This window comes from Gamsiella multidivaricata (assembly GCF_025024155.1).
Source record: "Gamsiella multidivaricata strain RSA 2152 chromosome Unknown BC939scaffold_72, whole genome shotgun sequence".
Lineage (NCBI taxonomy): Eukaryota > Fungi > Mortierellomycota > Mortierellomycetes > Mortierellales > Mortierellaceae > Gamsiella > Gamsiella multidivaricata.
This window is the reverse complement of record NW_026251780.1, coordinates 74694-100301: the sequence shown is the minus strand read 5'-3', so window position 1 is coordinate 100301 and position 25608 is coordinate 74694. Positions and strand designations below refer to the sequence as shown.

General features: G+C 47.5%; 7 protein-coding genes across 7 annotated transcripts; 5 read left to right on the top strand and 2 right to left on the bottom strand.

The window, feature by feature from the left end:
• Positions 1 to 5529: 5529 nt before the first annotated feature.
• On the bottom strand, positions 5530 to 7353 carry BC939DRAFT_289929 (uncharacterized protein). Its single transcript, XM_051551283.1, has 8 exons — positions 7329 to 7353; positions 7024 to 7238; positions 6829 to 6938; positions 6616 to 6751; positions 6418 to 6500; positions 6209 to 6331; positions 5745 to 6111; positions 5530 to 5665 (listed from the first exon to the last, which is right to left on the bottom strand). The coding sequence occupies exons 2-8, from the start codon at positions 7093 to 7095 to the stop codon at positions 5570 to 5572; spliced, it is 987 nt and encodes a 328-aa protein (XP_051408571.1). The 5' UTR covers positions 7096 to 7238; positions 7329 to 7353; the 3' UTR covers positions 5530 to 5569.
• A 3438-nt stretch (positions 7354 to 10791) lies between these two features.
• BC939DRAFT_462564 (uncharacterized protein) lies at positions 10792 to 12272 on the top strand. The gene is made up of 2 exons (XM_051557143.1): positions 10792 to 12078; positions 12195 to 12272. The coding sequence occupies exons 1-2, from the start codon at positions 10956 to 10958 to the stop codon at positions 12227 to 12229; spliced, it is 1158 nt and encodes a 385-aa protein (XP_051408570.1). The 5' UTR covers positions 10792 to 10955; the 3' UTR covers positions 12230 to 12272.
• Positions 12273 to 12679: 407 nt separating this feature from the next.
• BC939DRAFT_289749 (uncharacterized protein) lies at positions 12680 to 13536 on the top strand. Its single transcript, XM_051551282.1, has 2 exons — positions 12680 to 13324; positions 13533 to 13536. The coding sequence occupies exon 1, from the start codon at positions 12711 to 12713 to the stop codon at positions 13116 to 13118; it is 408 nt and encodes a 135-aa protein (XP_051408569.1). The 5' UTR covers positions 12680 to 12710; the 3' UTR covers positions 13119 to 13324; positions 13533 to 13536.
• Positions 13537 to 17156: 3620 nt separating this feature from the next.
• On the top strand, positions 17157 to 17915 carry BC939DRAFT_480244 (uncharacterized protein; the record flags this gene model as incomplete). The annotated part of the gene is made up of 1 exon (XM_051558921.1): positions 17157 to 17915. One exon carries the CDS (start codon positions 17157 to 17159, stop codon positions 17913 to 17915), a length of 759 nt encoding a protein of 252 aa, XP_051408568.1.
• Positions 17916 to 19957: 2042 nt separating this feature from the next.
• BC939DRAFT_506429 (uncharacterized protein) lies at positions 19958 to 20335 on the top strand (the record flags this gene model as incomplete). The annotated part of the gene is made up of 1 exon (XM_051560785.1): positions 19958 to 20335. The coding sequence occupies one exon, from the start codon at positions 19958 to 19960 to the stop codon at positions 20333 to 20335; it is 378 nt and encodes a 125-aa protein (XP_051408567.1).
• Positions 20336 to 20402: 67 nt separating this feature from the next.
• On the top strand, positions 20403 to 22753 carry BC939DRAFT_506428 (uncharacterized protein; the record flags this gene model as incomplete). Its single annotated transcript, XM_051560784.1, has 5 exons — positions 20403 to 20802; positions 20888 to 21471; positions 21786 to 21895; positions 22018 to 22069; positions 22493 to 22753. The coding sequence occupies 5 exons, from the start codon at positions 20403 to 20405 to the stop codon at positions 22751 to 22753; spliced, it is 1407 nt and encodes a 468-aa protein (XP_051408566.1).
• Positions 22754 to 24457: 1704 nt separating this feature from the next.
• Positions 24458 to 25372, bottom strand: BC939DRAFT_462539 (uncharacterized protein). Its single transcript, XM_051557142.1, has 2 exons — positions 25272 to 25372; positions 24458 to 25168 (listed from the first exon to the last, which is right to left on the bottom strand). The coding sequence occupies exon 2, from the start codon at positions 25157 to 25159 to the stop codon at positions 24485 to 24487; it is 675 nt and encodes a 224-aa protein (XP_051408565.1). The 5' UTR covers positions 25160 to 25168; positions 25272 to 25372; the 3' UTR covers positions 24458 to 24484.
• Positions 25373 to 25608: the final 236 nt, after the last annotated feature.

Genomic DNA, 25608 nt, shown 5'->3' with positions numbered 1-25608 from the left:
TCTGGGTGGGATGGATGAATGGATCGCGCTTCTTAGTTATTCATCCTTCTCTCCATCTGCCTTTCCATCCGTCTCTATGCCTCTCTCCCACTCACCATATACACACTTACACACTTACAACCGCAGTTAGAAGCACATTTTTTATTATACAGATTACAGATTATACATATAATTACATAGACCTTTTCAAACAGCTTCCGCTCGCTTCAACGCCTCCTCTTGGCAATATTTGTGAAGCATATTGCAGCTCATCCTCATACCATCAAGACTCTTCATCGCACCTTCTATCGCCGCATCGAGGCTAAGACTGCTATCCCTGGCTTGCGCTTGCTTCGCACGGAACTCAATTTCCTCCACGATCCGCAACCTATTGTTGAGCGCCTTTCGGTCTTTCTCAGCCAACTTCGGGCGCCTTCCCTTTCGTCGCTCATATTCCTCCTGAAACTTTGCAAAGCTTTGACGCTCATCCCAGATCTCCCTTGCGTTCCTGGGCCTCTTGCTCACAGTGAACCCTGGTTCTTCAGATTCTACTTCCTGAGCGGAGACATCAGCCACACTTTCGGATCGATGAGGGGCTAGTGTTGGTTGTGCCTGCGGTCGTGCTTGCGGTTGTGCTGGCGGCGGTACCAGCGGCGTACCCAAGCGGGCGGTACCCAAGCGGGCGGTCGAATCGGTGCTGCAATTGGCGCTACAGGTGGTATAAGTGCCCCAGAACTAGTAGGTTGCAGAAGCGGCATCGTTGTCGTAGGTCCAAGCCATGGCACTCTTGATGTCTCCTGGTAAAAAGCTGTGTGTTGCTGTACCTGCTCACCATAATCATAAGGACCATAGGCACAGCAAGTAAAAGGTGGGGTGGGCCTATTCGGAGGATGACGACAGGCACAGGCATTCGATTGCTGCACTTGAACTGAGAGCTGCGCCAGTTGACTTGAAAGATACTGCTGCATTTGCTGCATTTGAGATGCCATCCAAAGGCGAAATGATTCCTCTTGAGTCCTCTGTTGTTGAGACTGAAGTTGGACTTGTCGAAACTTATCATTGAGAGCTTGGTAATGGCCAGAATACTGCTGTCGTTGATCCGTTATAGCTTCAACCATAATGGGCGGAAGGTCAGGCGGCAGGGTAGCATCCTCTCGGTCCAGTACAACCGCCAGGTCATCCTTGAACTTGAGGAACAACTCCGATTTGAACAGGCTATGCTCCAGAAGCGGTGACTTGGCGCTGCTGTGTGTGTGCATATACGCCACGGCGTCCTGCAGTATGACTCGTCGCAGGCGGAGGACCATCTTGAAGAAACGTTTCTTGCTCATATCAGCGTGCGCCTTATGGATAGGAGCACTACCTGGCTCAGACGGTGATGGATCCAGGGGCAAGACATTTTGAAGTTGGTCGGGCTGATCCTCATCCCTCTCATTCATCTCATCAAGACATTCCTGCCTCCATCTCTTGTTGGCTTCAGACCCTGGTTCACCGAATGCAGTCTCGACGAATGGGAAGATCATCTCCTGCAGCTCCACCGGCGGCGATACCTCGTTCCTCTTGAGATGAAAGGGTTTTCCTTCCCGAAAGCCCGCCATACCAAACGCGAACCTGATAGGGATGTTGGACATGTAGTGCTGGTCCATCCTGCCATTGCCACGCACCCACCGGCCTCCAAGCTTGATATCCTCAGCTCGAATACCCAGCTTCTGGGCCTCAATCGTTCCGCTGTGACGTCCAGAGTGTGTGAGATGAACGCACTCCAGTTCCTGAGTCTCAAACGTCTTCAATGTTGTTTCGCGACTTGCCGAATACGACAATGGCGCTAAACGGCTAGCATGGGTTCCTTTTGTTCCTTGCAAAACCTTGATCTCCTTGAAATCCGGGTCGCTGATGTCTGGCGGAGGCTCCTCCTTGTTCTATCATAATTAAGTCTTTTAGTCAGGTAGGAATAAGAACTATGGTATATCGTGCAAGGTCTGTTTCAACGTACATGGAAGCGATCAAACAGGTAAAAGGCAAAGGCGCCAATGCTACAGCGGCGAACGTCGCTATGCCTTAGAGCGCACCCGTACTGCGTATGGCCGCTTCGATTGGTCTTGCCGCGATGCATTGCACAGACGAGCGCCAACGCTGACTGCGATCCTCTGTCTCGGTTTTCGACCTGTATCATGAAGCAGTCCACGAGATTCAAATGACAGAGGTCCTCATTGCGTAGAATCATGCTATGCCGAATTGCCAAGGCCAGATGTTCCTTCGCCCAGGGTGACAGGATCGTAATGGGCTGGGCCCATGTGTACAACAGACACTTGATGTGCTGAGCGACGGTATAGGCATTTCGGATCTCGCACTCAGCTGAAAGATCCTTGTGGTTCACAAGGATGCCAACTACAAGGTCGTTAGAGTACTTGTCGATGGCGTTATTGATGAGTGACGATTTACGAAGCTCGGGCTCCTCGTTCGGGCGTATCGGACGTTTGCTCTGTCTATCCTGGAGATAGCAAAGTGCCTTCAGCGCATTCTCCATGGTCTGACGGCCACAGGGGACGCTCAGCACCTTCCGCCCTTTCGCATCCGGTTTGATATCATGCAGGACTGTTCCATATGTCATATGTATGAAAGGAAGGCCACCATGTAAACAGTTAATGGCCTGAGAGTGCGAGCGTCACGAAATTCCTTTCTTTTGTGCATACCTTGTGCCAAAGTCGGTATGTGGTCCTTTGTAGTGGTCGATTTGAACATATACGGTGTCCGAACGTCTCTGCTCTGGTTCATACTGAAGTACTTCTTGGTGGTTGACTTGAACATGACCTCCTTGAAGAATCGAAGCACCTTCACCTCGGAAACATCGTAGATGTGAGCCCTTCCGCTGTCTCCGTTGATATTGCCGAGAGGAAGATTGCTGCAAAATTTCTAAGAGATAGAGAAGCGACAAAACTTGGTTATTGAATCAGCTCCATCGCAGCCATGTCTGCTCGCCAGCGACGTATGTTGCTGTCGTCATTTACTAAGAACTTTCTCAAGTGCGTCTTGTATTGGTTCTTGGTGTTAACGCTCAGGTTCGAGGTCTGCAAAGCGAGGGCTTCTCTCATGATCTCGCTGTCCGTCGATTCACCATGGTCCCCTGCCATGCCGCCTTCAGTTTGGTAAAGATCCGGTGGGGCTATTAGGTATTGTAAAATCGCTTCAAACTTGACTAGGAATAGATAGTTGATTATTACGAGCAAGAGCCTTCGGTGCCTTTCACTGGGTTGGATTCCACAATGACAGCATTCATACCATGAGTATTAAGCTTGGCCTCGTCGACATCCACGTTTTCATCCTCGGCTGTTTCCTGAATCGAGAGCCTTCGCGCTGACCCGCCATTGATCGATTCATTAATCGACTCCTCATCCGAGTCCGAGTCGTAATCTGAGTATGATTCAACTTCTCCATGTAATGGCTCGTCGGTCATATCCAGTAATGCTGGGTTATCCGCAATGACTACATTGACACAGAGTGGATTAATGAGGAGGGTATAAGCGTGCAAGTCTATGACAATGGTGCCTGAGATAGCAGGGCAAGCACTCTTGTTTAGTGCAAAGCCCTACTCTCTAACTCTCTACCCCCTGATTGTTCGATCACGAACCGTCCAAGTGAATGAGTTCCTTGATCCTCCTCGAATGCTTTTTTGTAGGTTGCTTCTCGGTCGACTGGGCATCAGCGCGGCTCCTTGGTCGCTTTCTTTTTTCTGAGGCAAGAGAGCTGAGTGCTGACATGAGGGGTGGAGGGTGGAGGATAGTTCAATGAGGGAGGTGGAATGGGAGGAGGAGGGGGAGCAGCCGCAGGTGTGGAGCAGTTGGTGATTTGTAAGTGAGTATTGACTGGGCTGGAGGTTGTTGCTGTGAGCAGACGGACAGGCAGAGAGGAAGAATGAGAGAAAGAGAGCAAGCTGCAAGCAAGGGCGGCATGTGGTGAATGTCATGACCATTTGGCCAATGAAACTCGACCATACGATTTAGAGTTCATAAAAAATTGTACTGGGACGGAAATTCCCAATGTACTGACCACCACCATATGTCAAACCCAATGTACTGGCTCGCCGCACGTTGTACTCAGCGCAGGAAATTTGAGAAATTTTTGGAAGCGCCACCCGATACAGTCGAATCTGGTTTTTGTCATCATTTTGATAGTGAAATCGATGATAAAAGTTAATTCGAACATTTGAATTGACCCCCACAAAAAGAATACTGTAAAACGCAAAAGTATATAGTGTCCGTGACATTGACGCCAGCCACGCCTCATCATGCTAGTCAAAAAAAATACTTTCATTCACCCACACGCCTCTTCATGTCAACAAACATCCTCAATAAAAGACCCTAGTCCTTTGTGGAGAAGGCGTGACTGGCGTCAATGTCACGGACACTATATACTTTTGCGTTTTACAGTATTCTTTTTGTGGGGGTCAATTCAAATGTTCGAATTAACTTTTATCATCGATTTCACTATCAGAATGATGATAAAAACCAGATTCGACTGTAAACATCATCACTTGCTTCATTTTAGAAAGGTTTTTGAGGCGTCTATATGTAGAAAACGATTCTTAACTACGTGCGCACTCGTATTTTACGAAGCTGCAAACTTGTAGACTGTGGCTTGATTAACCTCCGTCCCTAAAAATTAGTGGCGTTTTTGAATTTGTGACAGCATTTCAACCTATTTCCTTGAAATTTGCCCTGTCTATTCTACATGTCTGTTCCATATGTATTTAGGTTGCGAAAGATTTCTAATATGTACCTGTTCGAATAAGAAGATTCCAAAAGCAGTCTTTTCCATGCACTCGGCGCAAAGCATTGGTCAACGATCACAAAGAGTACATTGCAAACCAGAGTGACCAACGAGATGTTGTCCGAGATCGGAATGAAGGCTGTTGAGATCTCGCGTATGATCCACGAGGATGCTCAAGATCATGTTGACAGCACAGCAGGAAGCAAAGAAATCAGGCGACTCTTGACGTCGCTCTTTGAAGACGATTTCTTGTGGGATAAGGCCGACTTCAACGAACTGGAACTGATGCAGCACCTGTTCAATCCTTTTCTGAAGACATTCTTCGGAGGAATGCCCGGTTGTAAAGGGCGATGATAAGTGTGTACACCATTGACATGCAGGGCAAAAGACAGAGTGAAAAAAAAAGAAAGAGGAATACCGACGATGGTACATTCATCAACAGGGACAAAGAGTTCGAACCGTCCAGGGATCGCCGCCAGATGGACGACCCCAATGCCAAAGGTCGGCGGCCAGACTACTTCATGGAGCTGATTCTTGCAGGCCTCACCTGTTATTTGATTGTGTTGGAAGCTAAAAAATCTCGCCAGACATCGCCAACCCAAACGGATACGGAAAAGGTCGCATATTTGTTAAGGGACAGTATTGACTACTTGGCCCGTGCGGCAGTGTCAGTAACGTCTTATTATTGGGCAAGAAAGCAATTGAGTGGCATAGCCACGGGGGAACATACAATAGTTATTTGATTTGCAAATGTGGAGTGAAGAGCAACTCCCTGCATATTGTTAGAGTGGGACCATTTGTCTTGGATGAGGGGGGAGAGGGCTTAGGCGATTCGCTTCTTTGCATCACGGACGTCGCCATACCCCCAAGAACGCTTCAAGCCGTTCATGTCGCCATCCAAAATCTGTTGTACGTCATCCTGGAGTAGAAAGAAGAGGTGAGCCACAAAGAACTTAGGCACAGGCATCCAGATGAATCACATTTGAACGTGTTCTTACCCGAGCTGCCAACAGTGTTGGGAGGGTCGCAGCGAGGGCCGGGATGCCAGCGACCTTGGTCGGGACTTCGAACGCACCAATCTCTTCGAGAATGAACATCCCACGAGTCTTGATCGTGAGGCGCATGAAGGTGCCGTTGTTGTAGACGACCTGGAGGAGCGGCGCAACACTGTTTCCATTGTCCAGAAACGCCTTACCAAATCGCGCCAAGCGAAAGAGATCCCAAGCGTTCTTGGCAGTGTGGCCTGCCTGCGCAGGTCCAGTCACCTCGCCAAAAACAGCTTCTTGGCCGCGAATCCTAATTAGGATATCCGGTCGATCGGCCTTGATGCCTTGTTGCTTTTGTGTCTGGCACTCTGTGTTTGGGCTGAAATGGAAGTAGGAGAGGGAAGTATGAGTAAGAGTAAACAAGCACGGAAGAATAAAAAGCAATAGAAGACAAACTTGCAATAAGCTAAACGCACAAATATATTTGAACGCGTCCGTCGTCCAAGGCCAGTGTCCCGTAGAGCAATGGCGACACGTAGTTGGTAACAAATGTTCCTTCTGAAATGGTCTTGTCGCTCTTCATCGGGAGCTTCTCCATCCTGAAAAGTATAAAAAAAATTGGGTTGTTCCATGAAAGCACACCTTGTAGCCAAACAACATATCATAGTTTGAAGCAGACACTTACAGCGTCTCGATCATGATTCTCTTCTTGCGGTCTAGCGATCGAATAGTTTCACAAGCCTCGTCACGCTCACCGTTAAGCCGATGCTAAAAAAAAAAAAAAAAAAAAAAAGAGAGACAGAGAGAGAGCGAGAGAGAGAGAATCATTAGTCGATAGAGTATACAAGTAAAACAGACCCTACAGAACCCTGCATACCCTAACAGCTTTCATGACGGCAAGATCGTCGATGTCCGGCGCTGGGAACTTGATCGACGTTAGAAGATGGTCCAACATCTTTCCAAACACATTCGTCATACGAGAGGTTGGAATGAAGGGCGCAAACACGCCAATGAGCGCCCTGGAAATCAAAGAAAAAATTAACACCAAATACCAAAAAGTAAGTTGCAAAAAATTGAGACGCATGTGTTTACTTACATCACGTCAGCGATCTCGCTTCTCTTGAGCACTTTCTGGTTGAGTGCGTTGATACATTCTCGTTGGTAGTCCTGAAATCGACACGCGACACAGTCGTTGTCGACTTTCCACTACACGCAACCAAGAAGGAGATATACATAAATATATATATAGATACATATCATTACGTATCAGAGAGAGATCAAAGGTTCCTACCTCACATGTGGCATGAGAACTGCGGTCCAGGTTGGCACGCAACTCGGCTATCTCATCGTTATCCTCAATCATAGGGCTGGCTGGCTCTGATGGTTCGGGTTGCACTGAGGGTTCTGCCGCAGGTGAGCGTTGGACAGTGCATTCGCCCTCGACTTCAAGGTGAGCAACAGTCAACGAGCCTGGGGAAGGTACAGCTGATGGGACAGCCGCGCGGGCTGTGCTGCCCTGGATAAATGACAAAAAGTACGTGCTATAGTCAGCCAAATATATGTAGGGCAGGACTAAAAGTATATCAAGATACTTACGATAGAACTTGCACTGGCGCTTGTACTTGAAGATTGCACTAGAGAAAAAAGACACCATGCGTCAATTCGAAGGAACAATGTGCACATAAGAGCAGGCGATTGTTTGCTCGATTGCTATCGCCATATACGAACATTCTCCTTTGCTCCTTCGTCTGGTCCTATTGATGGCGGGAGCTACAGGCGACATAGGATTCGCTACAAGAGTCACAAATGTGCATGTTTGTTACGTAGTTTTGCACACATGTACTGACGGCGGCAACCACGAGCTTATACCAACCTGCGTTGCAGGGCAGAGTGCCTACAGACTCAATCGAGGATGGGGAAGACGGTACAGATTCTTGGATATCTAAGAGAGTAACGAAGTGCATTCAATTTGTGAGATGTATGCTGCATTTTATATCCTACCCATAGTTATAAAAATAAGAACGTACGATCCTGTGTTTTTCTTCGTTTGGTGACCTCGCGCGATGATAACACTACTATTGATGTATTTTACCAGCACTTGTTAGCGACATATTGACAGTAACAGCGGCAAACCAACACTTAGGTTAAATTCATGAAAGACGAATGATGACTGTACCATTGTTAGCTGGTCTGACTGCTCCCTCAATAGCACTGAGATGGAAGTTTTGTGTACTTTGCATAGCCAGATTCTGGGTGGCACTCAGTACCAGACCCGCGAATTCTTCCCTGAAGTTATCTACCACAAAGCATCTGACTAGGTGGCTTGCACGCTTCCGAATTAACGCTGACACTCTCTCATTCTCTGATATCGATTGTAGGTCTCGTAGATAGATCTCGCTATGTTCTGTAGCCGTCTTTGCAGCATCGCGGAATTTGACGAAGCTGTCAACACGGTCCCAGTTCCTTGCGTCAACAACTTTAAAAAACCTGTGAACCATCAGACGATCGCTGACGACCCCAATATTCCCCTCGGCGTTTTTCATATTGGATAGCTAGAAGAGTTTTAAGAAAAGGCAATAATCAAATCACCACGTCTGCGTTGATGCTCACTTATAATCAATGATAGAAAGGGTGATATGATGGGCGAGGGTGAGTGTTCCATAGCCACCTTGCTCTGACATGCGCCATCTGGCAGGTGCCAGAAGCAGGAGGTTATTTTTGTAGTCCTGGTCTAGAAAAATAGGCCATGGAGACTACAGTTGAACAGCACACACTACCTCCATCAAAAAGAACAGCCCAAATGGTCCTTGGCATCGAAGCTATTACACGGCCTCCTCTGGAGGTGGCAGGCGTAACAAGGTTCTCCACCAAGTTTCAGCACACATATAGCAGATGAATGACCATCGAGGCAGAGGGTGAACAATGACAACAATGTGATGGGCGAGAGTATGTGTTCCATAGCCACCTTGCTCTGACATGCGCCATCTGGCAGGTGCCAGAAGCAGGAGATTATTTTTGTAGTCCTGGTCTAGAAAAATAGGCCATGGAGACTACAGTTGAACAGCACACACTACCTCCATCAAAAAGAACAGCCCAAATGGTCCTTGGCATCGAAGCTATTACACGGCCTCCTCTGGAGGTGGCAGGCGTAACAAGGTTCTCCACCAAGTTTCAGCACACATATAGCAGATGAATGACCATCGAGGCAGAGGGTGAACAATGACAACAATGTGATGGGCGAGAGTATGTGTTCCATAGCCACCTTGCTCTGACATGCGCCATCTGGCAGGTGCCAGAAGCAGGAGATTATTTTTGTAGTCCTGGTCTAGAAAAATAGGCCATGGAGACTACAGTTGAACAGCACACATTACCTCCATCAAAAAGAACAGCCCAAATGGTCCTTGGCATCGAAGCTATTACACGGCCTCCTCTGGAGGTGGCAGGCGTAACAAGGTTCTCCACCAAGTTTCAGCATACATATAGCAGATGAATGACCATCGAGGCAGAGAGAGAGAGAACAACGATAAATATGTCCTATTTCTTTTCGAAAAGATTGTCATTACCTTGGCTGTGACTATGGGCACCGAGGGACCATGCACGATGGAAGGATCAGGTGGTCGTTATGGAGTTGCGTGGCGAGAGAAACAGAGTGCGATGGAGAAAGCGATGGAGAAAGCGATGGAGTGAGTGAGGAGTGAGTGAGGAGTGATTGAAGGTCAACAGAGCGCGATGCGAGCAGTAATGGCATGAAGACATCCGCGCAACGGACTACGATGACGTCACCAAAAAGGTGAAATCATCGGCCTGCGCAGCTATCTAAATCCACCCGAAGGTAGACAAGGGTGCTTGCGAGCACCTCGAAGTGAAAAAAAAAGCTAGTCTAGCTATCGACCTGCCAATTGCTTGGCCGCTGCCGCCTTGTTCTTGGTGGTCGCCTTGCTCTTGGTGGTCGCTGCCTTTTGCTTCGCCATGGTTGTTTTGGTGCGCTTGCCACCGGTCTCCTTGGCATCGCCATCCCCCTCTGCCTGGCGCTTGCAACCAGCACGACCTGCACGACTAGTACGACAACCATTGCTGCTTGCTTGCTGCAACGAATCTGGGGCGTCCTTGAGTAGCTCCAGCCAGGGGTGGTGGCCGTCCTTGTCGACCGGATGCAGATAAAGTGGTCGCTGCTGCTGCTCGACATGGCCGCGCAGAATGTTGACGATATTGTGTCCTGTCATCACGTCGCGGTGCATATACTTTTTGCAATGGGAGCAGTTGAGGCGGCGAATGCTCTCGGTCTGGCTGACAAACTGATCGCACTTTGGGCACTTCTTTGAGGTGTAATACTCGTGCACGCCAACAACGAGATATCCGAGCGACCGCGCCTACGCGATGGAATAACAGAGAGCGCGAGGGATATGTCGGTTAGCAACAGTAGCTAGATTGGAGCACTGCAAACAGCCCACAATAAACAGACGAATAGTTACCTTCTGGATGAAGTAAGCCTCGAACGTCCCATTGTGGTGTAGTAAATGAGAATCAGTTGGTTGTTCTTGCAAAGTTAATATTAGATCACGGGGAAGAGCACCGCCCCCAGAATAAAAGAATAAACGGTCTGGTACCTGAACCAGAGTTTTCTTTCCACCAAAATCATTTGTATCACACATTGTATTCGTCCAGATTGTCCGGATAACACCGCATCAACGACAGGTACTGACTACCACCGTCAGTAACCCATGCAACGAGATACAATCAACAGGGAATGCCGATCCTGATCATTCGCCACCTTTGCGCCGTCAATCGCTCTTATTTAGACATTGTACTTGCCCCGCAACGCTTCCCCGATTACCGATCGTCTCATTAAGCATCCGTCATCGGCCCACCCTCGTGAAACGGCATTATAAAGGTACAACGGAGGCCTGATCAGCAACTATTGGCATACAACGACTCCAGAGGGGTGGACTTCATTGTCACGACTCCTCACCTCATCGGACATCACAATATGCGAACTCCCTGCAACTACCCCAGTCATTCCCAAAGGAATATAGTCCTAGCTCGCATCATTTAGCTAAACAGATCCCCATATTTATTCCTTTCCATTTACGTCTAGTCTATTTTACCTTTGTGTTCTTACATTCCGATCTAAAGGAGGACCCTGCACCACGAACCAGTAAGTGACCGAAGCACAGCCTTGCCGAAGTCCTATTCGCGTGGTAACTCCCGTTGTAAATAGAACTAATGGTAGAAGTTATAGAACCCGTTAGTAGACCCCCTACACCGCAGTATGCTCTACTCGGAAGAGACGTCGGTAATGCACAGGCTGAATTGGCGGAATGGAGTTCCATGTTGGATATAATGGACCAAGCGGCCAAAGCGATGGCGAGGCAAGCCCCGCAGCTAAACACGTTGGAGCAGGCAACCACGTCGTCGAAGTCCTGGTCGGTTAATGCGGACGACAAACAGATAACTTTGTCTCCTTTGATGCCCCGGTATCATCGGAAGGTCCCGGATAATGAGATGCCGCTTGTTGACAGGAAGGTGTCCGGTCCGATTCGTACGAATGTGCGTATGTTTCTCCATGAGTTTCGTACCACAGGCATGTTGGCGTACGGGAAGACTACATTCGCAAGCAGCTGTTACAGATTGCTGGCGTTAGCGAATATGGACGCAAAGGCACGGGACGCATTAGAGGCGGCCTATGAGAAAGACAAGGATGGAGTGTGGAATTGGGACCGTTGTGAGCAGACATTCGTTGATAGTTCCTTAACCGCGTTGGAGAAAGCAGCAGAGGTTGAGGAGTTTGCAAAGTCAGGGCGAGAGAGGGGCGAGTCTTACAAGGAGTATGCCTTACGATTGGGACGACTAGTCCATGTTTATCGAGTCCAAGAGCTTCCTAAGCATGCGGATGTCCTGCAGACCTTGCAAAAGACGGTTCCGTCGCTCGCGCTGACTGTTATGAATCAAGGCATGATCATTAAATTTCTCCTCGATGGACTCGGGCTGCAAGCACCCAACCTCGACACCATCGACCTTTTTATGAAGTCGATTCCGATGGCGTTAGGTCCTGATGACTGCACGGAGTGGAAGACAGCCATCGAAGCTGCCAAGAGGAGTCGAGCAAATAAAGAAGGGGAAGAGGTGAGAGTTGCTCAGCAGGCGAAAGACAAACAACAGCATCAGCAGAAGAAGGCAACAGTGGTACAGGTGCCGATGATCGCGATGGCGAGCACTGGTGCAACGGCTACACCTGCCCAGACCAGCAACGCTCCTTACACGTTCAGCCGTGGAGGATATGGCGGTCGTGGTTATTATCGAGGAAGAGGAGGACGTGGTCACCCTTATCATCGAGGCGGATTCAATGGTATGCCCAATCAAACCACGGCGATGACTGTTCATGAAGAGAAGAGAGAAGAGAAAGATGAAGAAGAACGTATGATTAACGATAGCCTGCTATCTTTGACCTTGGATATGTTACAGGTAACAAGCAGCCACTTGGAGGACAAGCAGCATAGCTCAAGTAATGCACTGTTACCTGGAGAAGAAGAGAATAAAAAATCATACGACAAGGAGGCAAGCCTCGAAGTCAGAGAAAAGAATAGTGGAAAGGGTAAGGATGAGAGTCCAACCATGCAGAAGGTGAAGAAGGAAAAGCCAAAGAAGAAAAAGGCGAAGAAGAGGAAGGCGGTTGTGAAGTCCAACTTTGCGGTGTCGGTTCACGTAGGTTCACCCCCTGTACGTCCACTCGACGGAGGGGAAGGTAGGGGACATGCTGAAGTGGCCGGACTCAAAGAAAAGATTAAGTATGGTGCTGCGAAAGTAATGGAGAATGGCGATGAAGAAGACCATGACCTGACCTGGGGCACTTACGAAATCGAGGACGACGACGACGCGCAAGCCTTTGCAAGATTTTCAGTCACAGACAACCCTTTGTTGGACATGTGCGATGGCTATCCTTTGTTCGCATTTGGGGAAGGCAATTTTGAGTTGGTGCAGATGACATATGGGGCGAGCAGAAGAAAAAATGAAGTTGACAATCGTCTCTTTGTCCCCATCTACATTAACCAAGACCGCCATCTCGCCCTCATCGACACAGGAGCCTCGCATTCATTCATCAGTTCCAAAGTAGTCAGTCGCTACTCGATTCCAGTCAAGGAAGTGAAGGGTTGCATCGAGTTGGCGGACACCTCAACTATCGAACGCGTCGGCGAGACCGAGAACGTGGAGATTATCTGTGGACAGAACGTGCTTTGCGCCCCATACGAAGTGATTGAACAGAGTCACGCCATCACCATTGGTATGGATCTGTTTCATCGCTATGGCTTCAACATTGTTGGACTACCCGACCCAGAAGAGTCTACTGGCCGGATGCCAACACCTTTGAAGATGAAAAGCCGACTCTGATACCTCTCGCTGTTCCCGAGATCGAGAAGACGCAGGAATTCATCACGGAGAAGAAAGAGTTCATGAGGAATATCAAGCCGTTGTTGGAGGCGAACACCAGGATCCCCAAAACAAGCTTTTGCCCCGTACCAGAAATGAAGGTGTACTTGCCTGTTCCGGAGGACGTTCAACTCTATCGCAGACCGAGAGTGTTTGCAGCATCGCAGGTACCTATTCTGGATGACGCTATTAAAGCCTGGTTAGAGGATGATGTGATCATATTAGCACCTGCCGGTAATCCACACAACAACACCTTGACTCTTGCAGCAAAGAAGGATGCCAATGGCGAAAAGACTCTCTTTCGTGTGTGTCTTGACCCACGTCCACTCAATGCTCACTTACCTGATGACAATTTCCCTGTTCCACTTATTTCAGAGATCGTGCAATTTGCTGGAGGCAACGAGGTGTTTTCAACGGTGGACTTACGACAGGCGTATCATCGACTACCTATTCACGAGGAAGACAGGCCATTGACAGCATTCATGCACAACGGGATACAATATATGTTTAAAAAAGCTCCATTCGGGTTGAAGCCCTTGTCTAGCTTGTTCCAGCGTGGTATGTCGAGGATCCTTGGTGATCTTAAGTTCGTACGCAACTTCATTGATGACATCTTGATTGCTTCTAGAAATCGTCAGGATCATCTACTTCATGTGCGTATGGTTATCGAACGTCTCACGGAGGCCAGACTCATCATCAACGATGAGAAGTGTAACTTTTACAGTACACAAGTGGCGTTGTTAGGATTTATTATTGACATCACAGGCAAACGGGTCGACCCTAATAAGTTGGCGAACATTAATGATTGGAAACCCCCTACTACGGGCAAACAAGTTCAGTCATACATGGGTACATTCAATTTCTTCAGAGAATATTTACCGCTCATTAGTACACTTGCAGCACCGCTGGACGCGTTGCGCAATACATCTGGACCGTTTGTACTTAATGAAATAGAATTAAAATGTTTCAATGCATTAAAAAATATTCTTGTCCAAGCACCGATACTTTCATTTCCTGATTTCAGTATGCCATTTTATGTCGCCACAGATGCATCGAATTTCGGCATTGGAGCAGTGTTATATCAGTTACCCGGAGGCGAGGCAGAACCAAAGAATATTAAATATATTTCGTTTGTTGCTCGCTCGTTGCAGGCAAGCGAACGAAATTATTCAGCTACGCAAAAGGAGTTACTTGGAATCGTTTTTGCGCTCAAGAAGTTGCACTACTACTTATGGGGAAAACATTTCACTCTCTTTACGGATCATCGAGCTCTCACTTTCATGCACACGCAGAAAGACATGAACTCTATGCTCACTTCATGGCAGGAAACGATTCTGGATTATACATTCAAGGTTGTGTATCGACCAGGGGTGCTCAATGTGTTGCCAGACGCTTTATCTCGCCAATTCCCTCAAGAATTGTGGACTAACAAGTCAACAGGGACAGCGCCAACTAAGGTCTATGGATATATGCATTTGATCCAGGATGCCGACACTCCTCGTGAGACAGTTGGATCTCCTGACCGGAAAGCGATATTAGCTGACACTCATGCGCTTGGCCACTTCGGTACCAATGTCATGGTGAAACACATTCACGCGTTAAACAAGACATGGCCTCACCTGGCCAAAGATTGTTTGAAGTACGTTAAACGTTGTCAAGAATGCCAGCGAGTAAATATCGCACGCAAAGGATATCACCCTATGTCAGCCATTCATGCTCAGCTTCCAGGAGAACACATGGCTATCGATCTGGCCGGTCCATTCCCTGTGGAGAGCGACGGAAACCGTTTCCTTCTCGTGTTGGTTGATGTCTGTACAAGATTTGTATTCCTTGAACCCATACCGAACAAGGGATCGATCACGATTGCGAAAGCATTGTTCAGAATCTTTACCACCATCGGTTTCCCCCGAGTTCTTCAATCTGACAATGGCAGAGAGTTCGTTAACGAGATCATGACGGTTATGACTGAAACCATGGGAGTTGAACATCGGTTAGTCACACCCTATCATCCTCGTGGCAACGGAGTCGCCGAGAATCATGTCAAGACGGCATGCAACATTATACCCAAAGAAGTCAAGGACCATAAGGAATCATGGGCTAAACACGTTCCAATGGCACAGCTGGCTATGAACACAAGAGTGGTTGCGTTGCACAATTCGTCCCCTTTTTCTTTATTTTTTGCAAGGCGATTTAATGGTTTGAGTAATTTCTCGGATGACAAAGGTGAACTCCATCCCAAGAGGAGCTCTTAAAGCGGCTTGAATACATGACCAAGACCGTCTTTCCAGCAGTTCCAATCAAGGCTTGTGAAACTCAAAGACGAATGATTGAGCGTTTTAACAGAACGGTACTGCACAATGAGTTCCCAGATGGAGCAAAAGTTATGTCATTGGATCCGATCAAGCGCGACAAGCTATCGCCTCGGTATGAAGGCCCTTACACTGTTGTCCGGCGTACGACTGGTGGCTCGTATTCATTGAAAGATGCTACAGGAGAATTATTAGGACGTAATTTCGCGCCGTCGCAGCTTAAGCTTGTGCTCGACGACTTTGAGGAAACAGATACTTATGTGGTGGACAAAATTCTTAACCACAGGGAAGCACCTGGGGAGGGAATATAGTACTACGTAAGTTGGAAAGGATACAAAGACAAGACTTGGGAGCCTCAAAAGAACTTTATTGAAAGAAAGTGCATAGCAGACTACTGGAAGGCTCGCGATCAACCAGGTGCGCAATCTTTACCGCAGCCTCGTCAAACGTCCAAGACTCATGAATCTCGAGGCGAGGTGCAGGAGTTATTTTCAGCACTACGTATAGGCAAAGGTCGACCGAATCGTATGCCTGAAAACGATACTTCAGTTGATGTTCAAAAGCAAGGGCCACGCAAACACGGACGCCCGAACAATCCTGTGGGCAAGTCCAGGGAAGGTTCAGCACCCAAGCGAAAGCGCGGAGCAATTGTTAACACTGAGAAGAGTAGCAAAGAGATTAGGACTACTCGTGCGCGTCAGCGCGGACGGAATTAACAAACATCAAACAGACGACGAGTGATGTGTGAGCAGGGGTTTTTCCCCTTCCCCTGGAATCAAGTTTGAGGTTTTCCCTTCGGGGTTTACCTCACATGGCTTTTGCTTTTTTGCCTTGAGTGATATGTATTTTACATAGTCATGAGAGATGCGCAAGCACTCGACACAGCTGCGAAGGTTTTTTGATTTTCCTTCGGCAGATTGTTGTAAAACAACGCAGAGGTTTTATTTTTCCCTCAAGCGCACGAAGCCCATTATGCGTTCATTCTGGATGGCCTTCAGCCTTCCCCTTGGGAAGAGTTTGTCGCATATTAGCCTTCTAACAGACCAGTTACTAGGGACCTAGTTAATTTAGCCGAGCCATCCAGGCACACAACCTATAGTTCGGTGCCTGGTAGGCCAGTAAAGATCCCTCACTTGTCTCATCAGTTATTAGACCAGTAAGTAAACCTCAATATATCGCTCGGACTACTTCAGAGAGCATTTCATGCTATTCCATGGGCATTCCAAGCTTCTCATAGGGCATTCCGCCTCAGAGAAGGCATTCAGACCACGAGATAGGGCATTCGGGCTACTCCAGAGCGCGTACCATGCTATTCCATGGGCATTCCATGCTTCTCATAGGGCATTCCGCTTCAGAGAAGGCATTCAGACCACGAGTGTCGCGTGCCACGACACGATCGATCGATACTTGGCAAGTGATCGGTCGACTCTTGGCAACGCGTACGACCGTTACACGAAGGCAATGAGAAACATATATATATATCCCATAGTTCTGTACCTTTTATTCCTTATCTAGCAACTTCAATATATCTACGCTTTCTTGACCCTGTTTCCCAAACTGCATCTCCTCCCCCTTGTTCTGTCCTACCACGCTTAAGAAGGTCATCTTGACTCTGAATAAGCATAAGTTCGTGACATTGCTAGATCACACAACCTTGACCTTTTTACTATTTTTTTGATTTTGTCCTGCCATGGCCGCTACTCCTGACGCTCTTCAGCTCCTCACCGCCATGGATGCACGCATCACTGCCATTGAAAACGACATTAAGAGTCTCACGACCATCGAACCGTCTCTTCTGTTCCTACACAACCACTTTGAATTCTTCCGAAACCTTGTTAATGGCCTGGATCCGAGACTAGCTATGATTGAGAACGCCGTAACCGTCGGTATCCCCGCCCAAATCCACAAGCAAACCGAGATGGACAAGACCGAGGTGGTTACCCAAGCTAGTAATTTGATCCATGTCGCCATCCGCGCGGACTTAGATGAGATCCGCCGATCTGTTGATACTTTCCGCCGCGATGCTGCAGCTAATTGGGCCACCAAGGGGGACGTCGAGGCCGCGAAGCTGTCCGCCTCCACCGCGGTCCCACAAGCGTCTTCCAGCAAGCCCAAAGTCCCACCGCCCACCGCATTCTCTGGCAAACGAGAAGAATGGAAAATTTTCCTGTCCCACCTATCACTGTTTTTCACCGCCAACGCAACCCAGTACCCAAACGACACCGACAAGATCCTGTTTGCTATCTCCCGCTTGGGAGAAGGCTCAGCCTTCAAATACATGGAACAATATATCGCCGACTTCAACAAGCCTCCTGCCGCTCGCCCAATGATTATCTCCAGCTACGATACCTTCACCAAGACTATGTCCGAAAACTTCGGCATCCAGAATGCTGTAATAGCAACAAAACGAAGGAAGGAACAAGTGCAGGAACAAGAGGACACGAGGTAGGAACACGAGAGGCAGGGGACAAGAGACAAGGGCTAGAACGGATGATCTTTATTATACAGAGAGATAGAGGTACAGTATGGTGCAAAACTGATTCAATGATGCGATGATTTTTGCGTTGGCACTCGCCTACAAGGAACCAATGCCTCAGCCGTCGTCATATTCACCACAAATGTAGCCCATCCAATGACGAACAGGGCTGCTTGCTTTGGAGCCAGAAGTATGCACACCCATTGCTGCATGACGATTGTGCCATCCGTCATCATTGAATCAGTTTTGCACCTACTCCTTGAATACGAAGAACGGTACCTCTTTAGTACTTAGTTTGCTTGCCCTTCGCTCTATGGACCGCGCTGAGCCTCCTCGGCATGCTCCTGATGAGTTCCCGGCAGAAATCAACTGGTATCTTGTACCATTCCGTTGATATTCTCTCCCATAGCTCCTTGCAGCTTTTTGGCGGATTTGGATACTTTCCCAGCTGTACTTTGAGATAGGCCCACATATGCTCGATCGGGTTCAGATCAGGAGACTGTGCTGGCCAATATAGAAGGCGCTCATCAGCCTCAGTCATATGGACGGACTCCAGAAATGCCTTGGTGACCTTGGCCATATGCTTCGGATCGTTGTCGTGCTGGAAGATGAATTCGTCCTTGGCCATGCCCCACTCCTCGACAGACATCTGTAGATCCTCCTTCAGAATCTGGATATACAACTGGGAGTCTAGGGTCTCATCGATCTTTGCGATATAGCCAGGTCCGTACCATGACATACAAGACCATACCATGACGCTTCCGCCGCCAAACTTGACTGTTCCCTGGACTGTACGGCTTGTCAGTCGCCCCGGCGCGTCGTCCCAGACCCACCTAATGGCATCAGAACAGATCCTATTGATTTTGCACTCGTCTGACCATACAACTGTGGCCCAGTCCTCTTCCGTCCACTCTTTGTATTTCTTGACAAACTGCATACGACCTCTAATGTGCTTTGTTTTGAGTGCTGGTCGCTTGACAATCTTTTTGGCCACTAGTCCAGCTTCCCGAAGTCGCCGTCGAACTGTCCACACCGATACAGGTCGTGCCAACATCCTGTTGGCCTCGCTCTTGGCCTCCACGGCAGTCCTAAGAAGTCCGCGCTTCATGTTCAGCTTGAGGTGCTCCACGGTTTCTTGACCAATCTTTCTCGGACGGCCTCCCTTGTTGCTCGGCATGTTTTCTTTGTAACCTGAACGTATTCTGCTAGCCGTTGCCTGAGAGATGGTAAGACGTTGGGCTGTCTCACGAGTGGAAATACCCTCAGACATGAGGCTTATTGCTTCCTTAACAGTGGATGGAGGTACGGGCTTCATTTTTTGCAGATAGATAGAGTAGAATAAGGCAAACAGGAAAACGAAACACAAAATGGGTTCATTTATAATGAATCTGATGAAAATGACAATGGTATTTAAAATTACATAAAAATGAGGTTAAGGTGCAAAACTGATTCAATGATGACGGATGGCACAATCGTCATGCAGCAATGGGTGTGCATACTTCTGGCTCCAAAGCAAGCAGCCCTGTTCGTCATTGGATGGGCTACATTTGTGGTGAATATGACGACGGCTGAGGCATTGGTTCCTTGTAGGCGAGTGCCAACGCAAAAATCATCGCATCATTGAATCAGTTTTGCACCATACTGTATTTATACTAATATACAGGGGGCGCAGTGGTGGAGGCGCGGTGATGGGGGCGTGGTTGAGGGCTAAGCAGAAGGTTAGCCTAGGATACTATCACAAATGCCCACGTTGTTGCGGAAGCCCAACTCCGCTCGCTGCGACAGAAGGTGCAACAGGATTACCACTCGGTTACCAAGCTGCACGGTTACGACACACAGAGCCAGGATGGGAGCCCGGCATCATGACAACTCCACTACGACACTGTACAATAGGCCCCAGACATGTATATATAGACCCTACTTACGATCATTAAACAGCATTCATTTCTACGCATTCCTACTTGACCACTGCCCTTGACCCCTTGACTCTGCTGCTGTTGCAGAAGGGTTCTGCGATGGACTACACCAACAAATTTGTGGAGCTCGCGTCCGAGACCGACTGGAACGACGCTGCCAAGATCTCCCAGTACCGACTAGGCCTGAAAGACGCCGTCCAAGACATGCTTGCCCTCGTTGACGAGCCCAAAGAGTTTTCCGAATTTACTGCCAAGGCCATCAACATCGACAAACGACAATATGCCCGCTACGTGGAAAAACAACACAGTCCAACCACACATCGCTCCAATTCCTCCACAACCTCTTCAACATCTCGACCTCCGATTACTGTCTCCCGCCCCGCCATCTCTCCAGCTCCACCTCCAGCTTTGCCAGCCCCCTCTGCTCCCTCCATGGCCATGGATTTGAGCCAAGCTCGCCACCTTGACTCTGAATAAGCATAGGTTCGTGACAATAAGAAAACATAGAAATATGCTTCACGTCAATTCATCCAAAGAAGCCACGATGACTTTTTTCGAGAATCAGTGCGATGATCTTACCTTGTTCGGTCCAGGCTTGTTTGAAAAGCTCCGAGACGAGATCGATTCCTTATTTTGCAGCTCGACTCAACGCGGATGGGATACCTCTCCTGGCCAAGATGTTGTTGCAGTGTCTTTAAAAAGAATGCTACAGTTTGCCTCCAAGAACAATCTTCGCCTGGCTCCTCCCATTGTCAACACGATGAATAGCACAGTTGCAATAAGCGTTCTTCTTGCATTCTACTTGAGTGTTTCGAAGCCGGAGAAAGCGTCTTTTAAGTCACCATATGACTTATCTATCAAGATCATCTCTACTCTGACATCCGCCAAAAGTCTCGAGGAATGGCAGACGAGCACACGAAATGCGATTGTTCGGACCCCAAAAAGTAATTCATCCTCTTATTTGCAGGGACATGTCACAAAATTTACGCGTTAATGTCTGATATTTTATGTTTTTACCTATTTATTTAGAGAGACGAACCAATCAAATGCACATTGCTCGTCCTTTGACACCAGTTGCACATCTGCCAAATCTTTGCTCCGTTGAACTTCACGGAACTCGACAAAATGCCTACCACATTTGTTGCTTGGTGGAGGAAGCTGGTTGTTCCGGATATAGTCATACAATCGTGTACTTTGACCTTGAGGATGAACCCCACAAGTATACACATGACGCGCTCCGCAAGCCTATCCCTGGTCCTGCCCTACCCCTGGATGCGAAACAGATTGCTAGAATGTTTGCTGTCGTTGACCGTGTTGAGGACAACAGCGACAACAACAGCGACGACAACAGTGACAACGACCACAACATCAACAACAACAACAACAACAGCAACATCAACATCAACAACATCAACAACAACAACAGCGACAGCGACAGCGACAACGACAACGACAACGACAACGACAGCGACGACAACAACAACAACAACAGCGATGAAGGTGCTGACCGCGACGACCACAGCAGCAATGAAGGTGCCGACTGCGACGACCATAGCGACAACGACGAGCCGGAGGAGCTAGAGAACAATTATGGAAAAAGATTCATATCTGAGGTTGATGAGGAGTGCTGCATATTCAGCTGAGTCCAGTGTACTATATTACTATATAAATCTATCACCTCTGAAACTTAATCTAGAGTTGATTAATAAATATCGTGTAGATGTGTGTTTGGAGACACATCTCTTTCTCACTGACTTCAAAAACCACCATATATTTCAAGGAGGATGTCGGAGGGGCCGGGACAAGCAAAAGAATGTGCAAGGCCAAACCAAGTGTTGGACAAGTAATTCAATATGTTGACCTTGTTCCGATGACACGCTCGCGATGCAAACGCCTCCGTCAATAATAAAGAATATGTGGACAACAGCAACAGCAACAACGGCAGCAGCAACAGCAGCAACAACAGCAGCAACAACAACAACAGCAACATCAACAGCAACAGCAGCAACAACAACGAAAACAGCAACAACAGAACATGTCGCAGATAGGATAGTTTCTTATTAAACGCATTTTTATCCATGAAGCGGAAAGCAGTTGTATGTGTAATTCCCTTCCCTTATTAAACCTTTCTTGAAGCTGGACCTGGCGTTCTTCGCGAGTGCCTCGGATACAAGGAATCTCCCAGGATCTATTGATTACCAACCTTCAGAGGTAGACATGGATGGCCTGCCTGAACCGATTTTCGATGACGAGCCTCTCGAGAGAAAAAGAAGGAGGGTTTAAAAAGATTCGTTCAGAAATAAGAGTCAAATGGGAGCCACGGCCCTTTTTATACCAGATACCTACACATACGAGCTGGCACCCCCTTATTAAACCCTTATATAATCTACCTGTCGCCAACTCTTGGTGCCTTCTATGCTGTGTAAGAGGCCTGGACGCTGGGGGACATAGGACAGCGGTTGCGTGTTTTTGAGGTACAGAATGCGGCCAGGTTGAAAATGCAGTCTTGCAACGTCGATGTAACGCGCTTTCTCCTTCTTTCCTCCTCCACCTCCACCCGCCATGTCCCAACAACACCAAATCACTTGCTCCCTCGCACACGACGTCCCCATACCCAGAACCACGCCTATCTAGCCCATCTGGACCCACACCGAGAACGTCAACGTCAACGTGGAGTTAGATTCGCTTCGTCAGATCTACGACACGCTTTTCGACACCGCCAACGTCGCCAATGTCGCCCGCGCCCGCGAGCTTATCGGGGAGCATGTTATCCGACGTGCCGCCACAATTCGCATCAGGACAGCGTCCCCATGGCCGGACCCATGCCCGTCAGGCCCGTCAGGACCCACACCGCGAATGTCACCGTCAACAAGGAACTACACCATCGCTTGGTAACCTTCGATATTATGTTCTTGGCCGGATGAACGAGACCCTGGGGAAAGATCTTTTCAGCTGAATTAAAGTTTTGGCACGCATTGAGCCGCAAAACGCCTCTTTAATTTAAATTCTTCCCTAACCTTAAATAATCTGTCGCGTCCTGGCAGACCAAGCAGCCCACCGCAAAATCATTGATGACCCTTATTGATGTATAATTTATTTGTATAATTTATTTGTATAATTTATCTGACAACGTGACAGCAACTGGCAGTTACGGCTCTCAGAGGATGGAGGGTCGCTGTGTAGGAACAATGTCTTGGAGAATCTGTTGGATAAGTCTATCTTTTCCCCCCTCTGCGCTGGGTGTCAACATTCTCAATGTCGCGAGTGGGATGAATTTGGAAGCTTCTCTTGTTTTCGCAATTAAATCCTCCCATAAATCTTCCCAATCGACCTTCGTGAACGGGAACAACACTTGTTTTGAATCTTTCAGTTGTGGAACGAGCCAGAACAAATGGAATTGCTGCAAATCAAGGTCTTCCTGAATTGTTACCCTTGTTCCATTTCTATTCTTCAAGGTCACTTTCCTCGGCTCCCTTGGAATATTGGTCGTTTCTGCTCCAATTAGGTCATCTTGTATCTCGAAAAAGACATACTTTGTGGATGATTCGATTTTCTGAAATGCTAAGAAAAGTTCTCTGACAGCCTTGGACCTTGATAGAAAAGAATGATTTATTTCAGGGTTAGATCTCTTTCTTGGTACATTATTTTTCGACTCTTTTCGACTCTCTTACCATGATCGTCTTTAGCGATACCCCATCGAAAGATATTCTCTGGATTTTTATTCGGGTTCATCTCAATGGAAAATGAATGAAGACTACTGGCATAAAGAACTGTCTTACTCTCTATAAACCCAGTGCTTTTTGTCAAACATATCCACCCTGTTGGCTTTGGTTATTATAGTGTAGTTCTTCTTGAAGAACTCCAGTTGAGCTGCCTCGTGGCCTTTTCCGCCTAGTTCATAGACCTGGGGCACTAACGACTAAAGCCATTGTTCGACAGGAAGAGACAATGGGTATCCCACCCACTCCCACTCCATGTCACGAACGATGAGTGTGAAGGAACAGGAGTGTGCGAGAGAGCAATTGGGCCTGAGTGCATTTGGCGACAAATGCGCGTCACACGAAAACAATGCCAGTGTCGCGTTCAAAACACTCACCCTCGTCGCGTCCAACACTCATCACTTCCCCTAGGCACACTCCATCCTCGCCTAGCAACACCCTGAACACCACCAACGAACAGGAACCCTTCCCGGTTCCTTCGACTCAGCCCCCTCCCTCGATCAGCGCCCCTTCCTCCCTCATTCAACTCCGTCGCTCTCACCAAGGCCCCTGCACTCATCACCTTGCCACGAAGAGAAGCTTTATTCACTATAAGCTTTCTACTTACTCTAATTTCAATGTCCTCCTGTTCCTTTGTCCACCTGTCCCAGCCCGTACCTAGAAAATGCATTGGCATAAATACTTACCTCGTCCTTTTAGCCATAGTACACTATCTTGCAATAAAATATTATCATTGCCATTTCCTTCCCTTACTTCCAATCCCTGCCTTGCCACTTTGTGACACTCCAGCCCCTTGTTCATTTCGTACTAGATAGTGAACCACTTTGGCTCTTATAGTTTATTTATTTGTTTTTTAAAAAAAAAAAAAAAAAAAAAAAAACCCCCTACTTAGGATTTTCATCTCCTCTTAATTAGCTATTGTGTTATTATTTGAAGGAGTGCGATTACAGTACGGAGGACGAATCTCGCATGGTGCTGGTGTATCTGGTTTTGTCAAATGCACTGTCGTTCTAGCTTTTTCGACAAGTTGACTGTTTGGTGAATAAGTGCCTCCCTTACACTGATCGACGCGATCCTGCACTGAGTCACTTGCACAACTCACAACAATACTTGTAAACATACGCTTATCACCACAGTCGAATTCCAAATTGTTGGCGCCTGTAAAATATCCACCAGTAATTGTATTGAGCATTGCTTGAGTGGCTTGACTCCCTTCTCCAAGAAAGTTTTCAACGTTTATGGCGGTACCAACTGAATATGCGCAGAAGCATCTTGATACAACATCATCTCCAGCACTCGCTTTTCCACTTCTTTTTTTCACAGATGAACATTGGCTTGATCCCCGAAGCATGTTGATGCAAGCTTCTGCGTTTCCCTTTAGATGAGCTTGTCCAGTGTTCCAGGAAAACTTGAGTAATTCAACTGCAGCTTTTCCAATTGCAGCACCGCAGATAGAGAAATCAACAGCTTGGACTGAAACATCGTCTGGACGTTTTTCTAATGCTGTAACATTAGGAAGAACAGCACCACTGCAAACTGTAACCACAAAAGCAGCCAGGAGAGTAAATTTCTTTAGCAGCATTTCAAGAAACTAAATAAATATAAAAAAAGGTAAGGAAATATAATTGAGTTGATTCAGTGCTGTAGTTCACGAGAGATAAAAAAATGTAGATAGGAGACTTTTTGTTACTTACGGTTGGTGCTTCAGATCGATTGTGAGATGTGAACAAAAAAAATAAAAAAAATACAAAAAAAAGAGGAGTATTTATAACTAATGCTTGGGACGGCACTTGGGATGGCGCTCATTGTGAGGTACAGAGAGTATGATTTTCTGTTTTAATGTTCAGTGCGCTTTTCTCAGTTCTTTCTTTTTCTCTCTTTGACACTATTTTTTGTATGTGCTGTAGTTGTTTCACAATCCAACCTGGGTAATCGGTTGGTTCTTGTACATTCCCTAAATGTCCATAGTTTCTTTCGCCTTCTCAATAACCTGCAAACAAATTCGGGCGCAACCTTAGATTGTGCAATGAG

Bases quoted from the DNA above. Each gene is read 5' to 3' on its own strand.
- BC939DRAFT_289929 (XM_051551283.1), bottom strand. From the start codon at position 7,095: ATGATTGAGGATAACGATGAGATAGCCGAGTTGCGTGCCAACCTGGAC. The intron at 6,752-6,828 runs GTAAGTAAACAC...TTTGATTTCCAG, and splicing joins AGCGAGATCGCTGACGTGAT to GGCGCTCATTGGCGTGTTTG. The intron at 6,501-6,615 runs GTTAGGGTATGC...TTTTTTTTTTAG, and splicing joins ATCTTGCCGTCATGAAAGCT to CATCGGCTTAACGGTGAGCG.
- BC939DRAFT_462564 (XM_051557143.1), top strand. From the start codon at position 10,956: ATGGTAGAAGTTATAGAACCCGTTAGTAGACCCCCTACACCGCAGTAT. The intron at 12,079-12,194 runs GTATGCCCAATC...GATATGTTACAG, and splicing joins TCATCGAGGCGGATTCAATG to GTAACAAGCAGCCACTTGGA.
- BC939DRAFT_289749 (XM_051551282.1), top strand. From the start codon at position 12,711: ATGACATATGGGGCGAGCAGAAGAAAAAATGAAGTTGACAATCGTCTC.
- BC939DRAFT_462539 (XM_051557142.1), bottom strand. From the start codon at position 25,159: ATGCTGCTAAAGAAATTTACTCTCCTGGCTGCTTTTGTGGTTACAGTT.